This window comes from Galeopterus variegatus, unplaced genomic scaffold (assembly GCF_000696425.1).
Source record: "Galeopterus variegatus unplaced genomic scaffold, G_variegatus-3.0.2 Scaffold6380, whole genome shotgun sequence".
Classification (NCBI taxonomy): Eukaryota; Metazoa; Chordata; class Mammalia; order Dermoptera; family Cynocephalidae; genus Galeopterus; species Galeopterus variegatus.
The window spans coordinates 118,910-131,960 of record NW_007732491.1 but is presented as its reverse complement, the minus strand read 5'-3'; the positions used below and the strand labels follow the sequence as shown (position 1 = coordinate 131,960).

Genomic DNA, 13,051 nt, shown 5'->3' with positions numbered 1-13,051 from the left:
CATACCCTGGAGGAAGGAATGCTATGCACACAGAGAGGCTGGGAAGAATCCAAACAGACATGACTTGCTGGGTTTCCCACTCAGTCTATTATCACTAGATCATACTTTTCTTGTCTGATCACATTCTACAGGGCCCTTCCTGGCTTCACAGAACCTAAGCATAAAAATGGACAGTTTTCCCTATATCTTTGAGTCTTCACTCTGAAGGCTCCCGTGTCACGTAAAACTATATTATGCCCCTTTTTCTATTAATCTGTGTTTGTGAGTTGATTTTTCAGAGAACCTTCAGGAGCTTGAAGAGGAAGTCTTCCCTTGGCTCCTACAGATGCTAACCTAATACAATTGTCTTCTTGGGAGTCCCTGAGCAAGGCCACATTGCTCTGGGGCAGAAGGGAGAGTTTCCTCCAGAGGAAGTGCATATGCTCCCTGCCAATCATACTGAGAAGGAGCACATCCTATAACAGGCAGACAGTAGACTGCCAGAAGGATGGAAAAGCCCTTGCTTCATGGAGAACCTGTGGCAGTTGGGCCTGGACTCTGAGATGCACATGTGTTCAGGGCACTTCGGGAGCTTGGGAGGATCGAGAGCTGAGTCCCGCCACAAGGAAGCAGGCTGTAAGTAGGAAGGCTCACTGCGAGAGACCCTTAACACTGGGCTCAGCCTGCAGGCTCTGACGCAGCCACTTTTAGTAGCCACTTCAAGTTACCCACTTCACTGGGTTTCCCTGTTCTTGTCCCAGAACTGAAAATGAAAGCTCTTTCAAAGTTGCTGTTTGGTTTCTGCTGTGACATGGGACAGCAAGAGAAGGGCCTGTCCCATGCTTGGGAGGGCAGCAGCAGCGTGAGGAAGGGTGTTGGGCAGGAGGTGATTAGGAGCCCAGCAAGGAGAAGGCCCTGGGCAGAGGGGCATCAGTGAGCTGGCTGCTCTTGCAAACAATCCAGATCTGTGGAATACAGGAGCATTGACCTCACATCTTCAGAAATAGTTCAGGAGGTAAACTTGGAAGACTTCCTATCTTCAAGGAGGAATGGGGGCTCGGAAGCTGTTGTAATATGGGCCTTAAGTAAGCACGCCCTCACATGCTGGGAAGCCTGAGATATACCACCTACTTCTGAAAATAGACATGACCGTGACAAGTGGTGACACCTATACCATTGAATGGTAGCTCTTGTGGCCACCTCCTCATGACCTCCCAACCCCAGTTGGCAAACAGGCCATTTAGTTTGGGGTATCACCGCTCTTGCCAGTTTTCAACAGGGCATTCACATTGAGTCTCATCACCCTCATAGGGCTGTTGTAGGTATTTCAAGAGGCAAAGGGCACTTGCTATGAGCCAAGTCTCTCCAACTCTACCACAGCTGGGCCTTTAGTCCCTGGTTGTCCCCTCAAGCCCCCTTGCTCAGGTGGGTCAGTACCAACCATCCTACCTCCAATCCTCCAAAACACTCTTTCCATACCATGCATTATTCACACCCCAACATTTACCTCAACAACCAGCAGATCATCATTTGAAATGGGCTCAAGCTTTTTATCTGGTGGTGTCTTTTCAAGAAAAGTGCTTAATTCAACCAAGATCCTGCCTCTGTAGGCAACTCCTTCCCCCTGAAAGGCAATAACAGAATTATTCCTCTAGGCATGAACAGCAGCTAAAAGAACTCTGTCTGTCTAGTCAGGATAATAACAGAGCTACAAAAAATTCCTCCTACCCATGTCCCTAACCTCCAAAATAAGTCAGTCAGCAACTCTCCCAGCTGTATTCAGGTCTTTCGTATCTAAAAGAAGAGCCATTGACTTTAGGAAGGATCTCAGAGAGCTCCATGTGATGCCAGGGCTGAAAGGAATCTTAGCCTGACCAAGGTCAGAGGCTTTCAAGCCATGCTCTGGATCCAGAAGGGTTCTCAGAGGCTGGGAGGTGAGGGTGGATGGGACTGAGTCTCCCTCACCTGACTTCAGCAAAGCAGCTCCCCATTTATCTGTGTGAACTTGGCTCCTTTTCTCCCCTTCTCAGAATAAGGAGGCTACCATGTTGGTCACCAGGGCAAGTCCCAGAGTAGCCAGGAAGTAAAGGAGGAAGACATTCTGGGTGCAGTTAAGCATGAGAATAAATAGTGGATACTCCTCCCACCATACCCAGCAGTGTTGGCAATAGAACCTCTGCAGAGCAAGGGAGGGCCCCACCTCTTCCACCTTTCCCCTCCCAGGGCTTTTTCTTCTGGCTCAGTCCCTTTCACGAGCCTTGGGGGATAACTAAAAAGCATTTGGCTTCTACTGTAGTGGAAAGAGCACTTCCCACCTCTGGGCCTCCATGTTCTCATTTATGAAATAAAGGGGTTGGATCAGATCAGAGATAGCAAAGATTTCAACAGGCATGTCACCACCAATTGTTTGGTAAATTCCTGGAACATGGCATTGAAAGAAATTCCAAAGCAGCCTAGTGGCTTATTAGGAGAGCAAGACAACGTTGGTTACTGATGTCCGCCATAAGCACAGAAGTTGAGGGAATGGCCATTCACCATCACCAAATTCAATGATCTCTAGGATCCTATCCTATTCTTTCATTCTAAGACTTGAGGAGTGTGAAACAACACTTCATCAGTCGTATGGGGAGGTCTGTGGGACAGGGTGGGGATGCTGCCTAAATATGATGCTTAATTATAACGATTACAAGAAGGAATCACATTGCCCAGTACTCATTAATAATAACCTTAATGGAGAAACTAACCTTTCCAGTATTCAACTCATCATAGGGGTCTGGGAATCCTGTATACTCTCTGGGGCTTCCATAAAGGTTCAAATAACAAGGTCCAAATGTTGGAAGAAAGCCCACCTCTGTTTCTCCTGTATTTGCTGCGAGATAAATATCATCATTAGATTTTAGGCCTTTAACATTCAATCTATTTAAATAAATATTAGTTGTTAGTTAGCTAGATGAGACTATTTTCTTCCATTTTGTGAGTTAGTTATATTAGTGCAAATTATAAGCACTTGTGAGACTTGTCATATTTACCTTTTCTTACTGCAATAAGATACTAAATAAAAACATTTTGGGGAGTTCTGGTAAACTTATGTTACTCTTATAAAAAAGATAATGCTATTCAAATGAAAGGATAATAAGACTTTCAAGTTGATCTTCACAGCTTTTGCAAGTTTATAATTAGAAGTGTGTTAAAAATGCCTTTGGCAAATGGGGCAAGAGAGTATACTGTATTGTTTTGGGAAGTAATTTAGATGATGTATCAGGTTAACATTATTTGTTTCAAAAAATGTCATTTAATCTCAAGCAGTTAGTATAAATCTGGCAGATGCATTTATAAATATAAGACATTTTAAAATGTTATATGTAACAATGAACTGCCTGCCTATGGTTGTAAGACCATATGATAATAAGTGACATGAAGATCCCCATTCATTCCTTTCTACCTCTGGTGATCATCTGATAAACTCTTTCTTTCTGCTACCTGGTCTTTGCAAAACTTCTCCCCAACAAACGGCACTGAGGGTAATGTAAGGAAAAGCTGAAACCAGGGGAGACTGTGGGTGAGGGTGGGAAATGCAAACGCTACTTTCAGTAGTCTAAATGGCCTCCATATGGAAGAGGAATGAACTTATCTCCAAAAGCAGAGTTAGGACCATTGCTGGGAGCTACAAGGAGTCTACTTTTGGTTCACTCTGTAAGGAAGAACTTTCTGTGAATTAGAGACGACAAACAATGCGACAATCAGAAGAAATGTTGAGGCAAAGTCTTCAGCCTGTCTTTCAGGTTGTTGTCAAGATAATGCCTGCTGTGGATGTGAGGTTGAGCAGGTCACTTGTATGTTCCTTTCCACCCCTACACTTGGAAGTAAGGGAGAAAGATAAAGGTGGAGTAGGTGGTAGGCAAAGAGTCCACTAATAAACAATTGACCTAACTGTATAGACATGTCCTTCACAATCATTTTCATTATGTGAGGCTCTCTGCATGTTTAAATGTGTATGCACACTTTGTGGGGAGGCAGAAATCACGCACACAGAAATTAGCTGACCAGCAATCTCAACGAAGAGAGCAAGAGAGAAGAAACATTTAAATTAAGATTTAGAAAATTAAGATGTAGAAAAGTAATACGCGACAGCCTGAAGGTGAGACAGGGCAACATCCTGGGATACCACACTTCGCACCTGTTTGGAAATCTCTTGTGAAACCCAAATAGAGACCAACAGCTTTTCCAACAGAGATCTCTCTGAGTCATCTTATCCTCTCCATGACAAACGAGCATGATTAAATGAATGACGATCATATCTGAACATATTAATTGGTTTGGCTTCATCTACTCTGCCATAGAGAGCACTGCAAAGTTGACTAATTGATCATTAATAAGCAGGGTTTAGATTTCCTTCCTTGTGTTAGAATATTCTGGTGTGGGGGGAATGTTAGGTGGGAATAGAAGATTAAAGCAGAGATTCATGGAGAGGGAAGGAAGTCAATTCTAGAAGTTGAATCACAGAATATTCAAGTAAGAACAGATATTAAAGTGATTGCATCCTGGTTGTGTCACATTACAGATTCATAGAGAGGGAAGGAAGTCACTTCTAGAAGTTGAATCACAGAATGTTCAAGTAAGAACAGATATTAAAGTGATTGCATTCTGGTTGTGTCACATTACAGATGGGCAAACTGAAGCCCACAGAAGTGATGTGATTTGTCAAAGGTCCCACAAGTTGGCAAATTTAGGCCCACATCTTGAGTTTCAAAGTGTAGGCAAGGGCACCATCTATTACACCGTCCACTCCTCTGGTCTAGCCCCAGCTCACACCCACCTGGCTTCCATGGGTGATTATTGGTGTTGTCTGTCACGAGTATATGCCTTTTGTTAAAGATTTCCAGGGATGGAGACTCAAATGGTCAATAATGACCCCCACACGTCACCCTGATAGCAAAGACTTAATTTTTTTGTCCAACCAAATCTCTTTTCCGGTATTTTAAGCTCTTTGGCTTGTTTGGTTGTGCGTTAACATGAAGAACATTCCTTCTTCTATGTGCTCATGTCTCAACACGGTCTCCTGGGAAACCTATTCACTCACAAGCTAAGTCTCTTCCTGCCTCCAAACTTTCCTAAATCATTTTATGCACAGCTGTCACATCAAACTTCCCAATGTCCTTCCTGAAGAGCCTATACAAAGTAAAATAAAAATTCTTTAGCCTGGCCATCAAGGATTTCCTCTGCCCTAGCTACAACTCACTTTCCAAACAATATTTTCTGTGCCTCCATCACCTCTCTAAATCCCCTTGGCACTTTGGATTTCTATATATTATTACTTTATATTTTAGTTTTCAGAACCTTAAATAGCTGCTTATCTCTGTGATTAGAGTATAAGCTCCTTTTGGGAAGGTGGAGGTGGCAGGATTTAAACATGTTTTATTTTGATTCTCTAAAAACCTACTATCGGTTCTATCATGGAATACTACTACATAAATATTCATTGATTGGTTGAACAAATGAATGAAGGAATAAAGTGTTTCCAAATCTGCCAAGTCCACTGCAAACCTAAGGATTGCTTAATATTCATAAAAAGCCTGATTATAAGGTAATGAGATTGATTTTTTAAAACAAATAAGAATTGGGCATTGTGTCAATTACATAAATGCAGATGATACAATCTTATACTTGTAAAGAGCTTCAGAGTCTGCAAAAATTTCCCATGTGCAATATCTCTCCTCCCCTTCACCCCAACCCTGGGAGATTTGCATGGCAGGGATAATCATGCTTATTTGAGAGATAAAAAAACAGCTCTTAGAGTCCTTATCTGTTAGGGGAACTATAACATCTGCCCTAGGAAAGTTGTGACAGTCAAGCATATGAAAGTATTGAGAAAACTTGCAAAAAATGGCAAGTGCTGTGCAAGCCAAAGGACAGGTTATGATCCCTCATATTTGGGAGGTGAAGACCTTCAGGGTACAAAGCAGAAAACGCTCAGTATCTTTCAACCTAGAGATCCACATTGAAAGTGGGGAAAAGTTACTTCATACATTTCAGAACAGTTAATTTAGTGCCCCATATTTCCATCTACTGAATATAAACAACAATAACAAGAAAATTATATCTCACAAACAGTTATTTGCAATGAAGCCAAATAGGATGGTGTGCACCTAGGTGAAAACACAAGACCTGTAGTAAAGCTTGGTTAGCATATTTGTTTTAAGCTTAGCCATGCAGGACAACCATATAACACTCAACACAAAGATTACGATTCTAGCAAAACTATTTTTGTGACAGCAAAATATCAAAAAAGAAGGTTCTAAAAGCAATCAATTAATATATTCTTAGTAAGATACTAGTTTGTAGCAAGATCTAATAGACAGCAAAATTACAAAGCATAAACCTGTATATGATGCAGCCCCAGTTCCCGAAGATGAAAAATCTACATAGTAAAAAATATGATTGGTTAAACAACAACAGAAACACGACATTACAAAATAGACACTGAAAAAGTTAATCAAACCCAGTGCTTGGTAAGTACTTTCGCAACACCAGAAAAATCCCAAATTCAGACCCAAATCACATGATTCTTTCATAATTTACACGTTAAATTCACCAGTTAAATGCAAAATGGCTCAAAACTTTGTGACAACTGGCAGAACTGCCACACATGAATAACCAAACCTTGCCGGCCCCAAGGCAGTCAGGCATCTCACAAGAGCTAGCTTCCCATGGCCAAAGGAGGCCTGGTGGAGTTATCAACACTTCATGTTTTTAATATAAAACATTTACTTGTCTTATGGCTCACTTAGCTGGGACCAAGGCCAGAAAATCCAAGTTAATTTAGTCTGAGGCTGTGTAAGCAAAGGCCTATAGTTTGTACATGTACATTATTTGATTCAAAGCATGGTTGTGGCATGACAGTTCATTGTTATTTTAAGACCCTGTAACAGATGGCCTGCAGGGCCTGCAATGAGAGAAGATCTCAGAGACAGGGGCTGAAACTGCTTGTAGTAATCGCTGGTTTTAGTCCTTCTGGATTGTTACCACCTTACCACTAAGTAAAATGCTTATACTAATATTTCTTGAATAATTATTTTTAGATATTACTTAATGACCTCCTACTAATAATAAGTGGATTTAAATAGTTTTTGCCCTTCCCACACACAGTTATAGCATGATTTTAAGTTCCTCTATTGGTTCCCTTAATCTATAGTCACTGTATCTGAACCCCTCATTCCCCTTCCTCCTTCTACTTCTAATCTCTATCTTATTGTAGGGAGTGGAGATTACATGGTTTGTTGGCATCTGACCTCCTTGGTCCTGCCAAGGGAATCAGCTGAGAAGGGAATATTATTTTATATTTGGGTGGGCTTGTGTCAATGCCACTCTAAAAAATAAGGAGCTGGCGCTCTGTTAAAATTTATAAAACAGCTACTGGGAAAAAGGTTTCGAACAAGAGTAAGAAAGCTAAAATCTTCAAACTATTAGTTGCTTCAATTATTAATTGTTTTGCTGGCCATCACCAAAACATCACTGAAATCGCTCACCAGGCTTATCACATTTGGCTTTTCAGAAACCAAGTCTTTTTCCCGGCAGCTGCCCCAGCTCATTCTTTCTCCAGAAGTTCTGAATCCAGATCTGCTGAGTGACTTACCTTCCACTTCCCCACCAGAGGCAGCAATCTTAGAGAGGTGTAGATACGTTGTCCCAACTACGTCATTTTTGGTAAGCCGGTCCCTGGGCAAAAGAACAGGTTAAGGTCTCCACCTATGAAGATATGTCTTCATTTCAACAATAAAAAGATAGAGCTGGAAAATACTCTAGACCTCGGAAATCATTTTGTCCATTGAGCCTCACACTTTATTGTACTTTGGAATCTCCTGGAAACTCCCAACCCTCATCTTCTGACCATGCTTTTGATTCAATAAGCCTAGGGTGGGGACCAAGAATCTGCATTTATGACAAATATATCTCAATTGAGTCTGATGCAGATGGTCCTCCAACTGCCCTTTATAAACACTAATCTAATCTGGCAACTCATTCTGCAATTATAAAATTGAGATTTTACAGAGAAGTCAAGGGATTTTCTATGACCATACTCAATACCATTGTCATGAAATGAATGAATCAGTCATAGGCATATTACATGATGATTATGATGTAATCTCACTACACAAAGTAGGTGTATATAACTTATTTGACCATGTTCATACTAGTTATTATGATGGCTTAACAGAGAGAAAAATCCCCTCTAATTCAATTCAAACATTTATTGAGCACCTACTATGTGATAGATGCTATTTCTCTGAGTGTAGATGCTTACTTAGAACCTAAATCTTACCTGTGATGTGAGGATGAATTTGCCCACAACCCCGACAAGTGTATACAGCTTTGTGCAGCCTTCTGTGGTTATCTTAGAGAGACTATGAGTCTAACTCATGAAATGGTCTAAGGCTGGGTACAGATTATTAACATTCTTTCTGCTTCATTTCTCTTCTTTATTCCATCTAGCAACATATTCACTCTGAAGTTCATGGCCTCATGGGAGGGAGCAAAGCTCCCTTATTTGGTGGAAGAATTATAGCATGGTATATTAGGTTATAGAAAGTGACTAATTAAACACAATCTGCATGATAAAAAGTTATTATTTGGGGGTATTAAATCACAAGCATAGGGCTTGAATCTTTTTTGTCCATCCAAGTCGGTCTTGGCTACATTTAAAGAATCCTTAGCTTCCCTCAGTAGTGCAGATACCCTACAGGGTATGTAACCTAAAATGTGGCTCCAAAGATTGCCCAGTAAATTAGGGTCTCTCTGTGTATCTTAATCTATATTATTGCCTTGCAAGGGGTAGACTAGGTTAGAAAAAAAACAACACATTGATAGTGATCACAAGTAACTCGGACAGCTCAATCAGTGGTCAGCCCACTCCAAAGCCCACAGGTCACCTGAGCTATGTAGGGTCCAAACCCACACTCTTAAGGGTTTCTGAGGCTCCTTTAATATGTGGCCTGAGGGTCCCAAGTGCCTTAAAGCTATCTTACACTCATTGGAAGGTGGCATTTTGTTCTCAGGGCCCAACCATGGCCCTCAACTAATTGTGATGTGGTCACTGAACAAAATGAGACCCACTCCCCTCTTCCCAATATGACTTGTTGCCATGGTACCAAAGGGTGCTAATGTGAAAGTCAAATACATTTGGCCAAGGGAGAAACTATGGAAACAGCCAGAGAGGGTGGGAGCCCAACTGGGCTTCTAACTGTTCAAGTGACTATAGGCAAGTTACCCAACCTCTCTGACCCTCAGTGTCTTCATCTATAAAATGAAACTAATAGTAGTCTCTATCCCATAGGGTAATTCTACATACTAAATGGGTAATGTAGGTAAGGTACTTGGCACAGTGCCAGGAACTTGGTAATGCTTAAAAAAATGATAGTTAATATAATAAACACTGATGATAATGATAATGACACTGAAGATGATGATGGTATTTGCCACGTTTCCACTCTTAGAAAGCTAAGAGCTGCCAGCTGAATGCTCCATCCACCTAGAACATTCTGAGAATGGTCTCGTTATAGCCAATTAGTGCTAGGAGACTGGTCTCATAAAAATTCTATCTGAACATTTCGACAGATTTTCTTTGCCTTCAGTTAGGTTGCTTTATCCATTATCCTTTCTAACAGTAAAAAAGAATTTCTCTCATAATTTTTGGTGACTCTGGGAAGTCTATGTTGGACAGTCTAAATCCTTGATTTATCTCAAGGCATTTTCAAGTCATTTTTCCCTTCTTTTATTTATGAGCAGTTGAACCAAGATACCCAAAGCTTTTCTGAAACAATACTACCATTAAACTTTTTTTTTTTTTTTTTGAGAATACCCAGTTCCAGGAGCAATTTATCCTTTCCCTCTGGAAGAAAATCAAACATGCCAAAAAGTAAGAGTTAGACCGTCTAGAATAATGTTCGTCAATATCCAAATGTTTAATTCTTTAATGTTGAATGAAACGCGTTTATTTTCAACTCACCAGTCATATATTGTTAGTTTTATTTTTTCACATACTGAAGGAAACTGTTAAAACAGAAAAAAAGTAATTATTTCTCTACTTATTCAGTAACGACTAAAGTAAGTATTTTTAATCTTTCTAAAAGAAAAGGAAGTCAAACCTTGATCTGAAGATTGACGATTTGATTCCACTCAGGGTTTGCATTTTTCTCAATTATATTTGTGCAAACCTGCAAAATCACCAAAGCAGAAGTACAGCTATTCACATTTCTGATTTCTAAAAATGTATAATATATGCATACTGGATTAGAGTCTAGCAGTTTACTTATTAGTTATATACTTAGTAATCTAGGTAAGGCTTATTTTTCCTGATAATAATTTGTTAAAATGTGACATGGCTTTAATATTGATCTTTGCTTAAACTTCTATGCACCAGAAGCTTGTTTTTATCCATTTGTTCATTAGTTTTCAATTTCTAGGTTTCTAACATTATATTAATGTTAGAAATGTTAATGTTAGATTAATGTTAGAAATGTTAATGTTAGAAATTCTTAACGTTTATTAAGAATTTATTATATTGTGTTTGATAAGCATCTCATCATTTATATGTCCAAACAGATCTTTTGATCCTGCCCACCAGCCTCCCCACCCCTACCCCAAACTGGTTTCTGTTCCACTCTTTCATCGCTGTTCCCTTGGTTGCTGAGGCTGAGAACCAGAGTCAGCGCTAACCCCTCTCCCCCTCACATGCCTCATCCAGTCCATTAGTAAATCCTGACACTTCTGTCTTCAAGCAGAGCCTGAAACGTTTCTCCCCTGGGTGCCTGCAGTTGGTTCCCATCTGGAGCCCTACTCCCTCTCTTGCCTCCCAACGTTCATGTCACTCCTACGTGTAACAACTTCAGTGAGCCTTCAAAGTACACTTAGAACAAAGTCCAATCCCTCCTCTGGGTGATAAAGCCCTACCTGTCCCAATCCCACATCTTGCTGATTTCACCTCTCAGTTTCCCCCCTTGCGCACTCTGCTCCAGCCACATGGGCATTCATGCCTTCACTGTAAACATGTTTCCTCCTTGGGATCTTTCCATTGCTCTTCTCTCTGCTTGAAAGCCCCTGCTCCCCAGATCCCCAGATATCCAGGCCTCTGCTCAAATGCCACTTCCTCAAAGGTGTCCCACCTGATAACCTCTATAAACACCCCTCCCCTGCATAATCATTTCTTATCCCTGCTTTATTTTCTGTGTAGTGTTTAGCACTATCTGAAACTATTCAATTACTTGTTTGCTTATACACTGCCTGTTTCTTCTATTCCAAAGTCAGCTCCCTTGAGAGCAATGGCTGTCCCATGTGCTCATTCCCATGTCCCAGCACATGAGACAGTATCCGATACTTAATAGGCTCACAGTAGATACTTCTCGAATTAATCATCCCCTCAACAATCCTATGAGATTATTATTATCCCTATTTACAGTTCAAGAAATTGAAACTCAGAGATTAAGGAATTTGCCTGCCTGTGGAGTGGGGTGAAGCCCAAATTTCAATCAGACCTTATCTCACCCCTGAGCTGAGGGCTCTTCCAGCACACCCCCACTGACTCTGCTGGGGAATAATTCCCAGTCGTGTGTGTGTGGTTTGCTAAATCTTGCTTTCATAAAACAAATGGCTCAAACACATAAAAGATGCTAGTTCTTCATGCCCATAACTGCCTGTGGAATGTTGTATTCTACTACAGAATCTCATTCTCCAATCTCTGACCATCTCCATAGGCCAAAATGGTGGATAAAGGTGTCCCTGTAACCTCTTAGCTTTTTCCAAAGGGCTGGGATGGTGCTTCCCTACCTGATTCTCCAGTTTCAACAGCTCTTTGGGGTATGGAAGGTGGGAAACATGACAGGAGGGGGCGGCTGGGCGTTGCAGGGGCTCTACTCTACCACGTTTACCAGGGATGATTGTGGCTGGTTAGGGAGTTTGCCTAAGATTAAGATAAAGCTTGGGCCAGGGAAATAATTCCAATAATTCAGTGGTAGCTTTTGCTATTCTAATCTTTCAAAAGATTGAATTTTCTAACTTGAGCCTGCATACTTTCCACTCTAAAATAAACTGGTGGAGAAATCCGGCATGTTCAGACTCAGATAATCTGTTCCCTGCAGAGTGCCCAGCTCATTAGGGGGGCTATTTTAACAAAGAATAAGCAGGAATTCACTCCAAGGAAAGCATATTGTTTTAAATATTTAATTCTAGAGGTATCTGCATGTAGATCACATACAAACCTTTTTTCCAGCAAAGGAAACTTCTACAAAAGGATCCACAAGGTTTTTCTTATCTGCATTGCCTCCAAATATCTCCTTCACCGTCTGTGAGAAGGCATCGTCCACTGGAAAGTAATATATTGCACAGCAAAAAATGAAATTTGATTCTCTTAAAAGAATAGAAATTATTCTGCAAAATTAAAAAATTTCTCCTATACATGAAAATAGTCACAACAAGAATCATTCTCGGGGGTGGCGGCTCTAGTAGCAGAAATCCTTTTTGTCTTAGGGGAGAGAGAAAGAAAATGTTTTCTCCCTGCAAAGTTTTAAAATCAACAGGAGCTCCTGGAAAACTAAATTGATAAATTATTATTTAAAAATTGTTCATTTATGGAGGATAAAAGTAGAATAAAGAAAGTCCATTCAGTCAGGGAAAGAGGCAATTCTCAAACTCAGGCCTGGTTTCAATTTGGAAAAGGCACTTTAGGTCAAAATGATAGAAACTCGGTCTGACTTTTTCAGAGAAATTCAAGAAAATGTGGCATAATCATAAACAACAAAATCATAAATAAGACATTTAACCATGTACAATCTGTGTTAACATACTCAAAAGTGAGTAAAGATCAATTAAACAAGTGCATGTAAGAAGTGATATGAGGTTTAATTTACTTCTTTTAGATATTTTTGAGGGAAAGATGGTATGGGGGGGTGTTATAGGGTCTTAGAAAAGGGAGAAGTGTTCCAAGGAAAAGCAGCAAATGCTGAAGTGATCCATGGTCTGTACACTGGGTGCTGCCTCCTGGGGACCTGGAGGAGGGTCCTATGCCCCAGAGCCCAGCAGG

General features: G+C 40.7%; 1 protein-coding gene and 1 long non-coding RNA gene across 2 annotated transcripts in view; both read right to left on the bottom strand.

Annotated features, from left to right (window-relative positions):
- Positions 1-1,502: 1,502 nt before the first annotated feature.
- On the bottom strand, positions 1,503-7,687 carry LOC103606214. Its single transcript, XR_551857.1, has 4 exons — positions 7,613-7,687; positions 6,359-6,397; positions 2,724-2,848; positions 1,503-1,603 (listed from the first exon to the last, which is right to left on the bottom strand). It is a non-coding gene; the product is annotated as an uncharacterized LOC103606214 (long non-coding RNA).
- A 2,291-nt stretch (positions 7,688-9,978) lies between these two features.
- MYOF (myoferlin) overlaps positions 9,979-13,051 on the bottom strand; it is a 59,728-nt gene continuing 56,655 nt past the window's right edge. Inside the window, exons 13-15 of the mRNA XM_008590809.1 lie at positions 12,231-12,334; positions 10,122-10,190; positions 9,979-10,026 (exon numbers count right to left, since the gene is read on the bottom strand). Coding sequence (XP_008589031.1) covers positions 9,979-10,026; positions 10,122-10,190; positions 12,231-12,334 — 221 coding nt within the window. The remainder of the gene's footprint in view (positions 10,027-10,121; positions 10,191-12,230; positions 12,335-13,051) is intronic.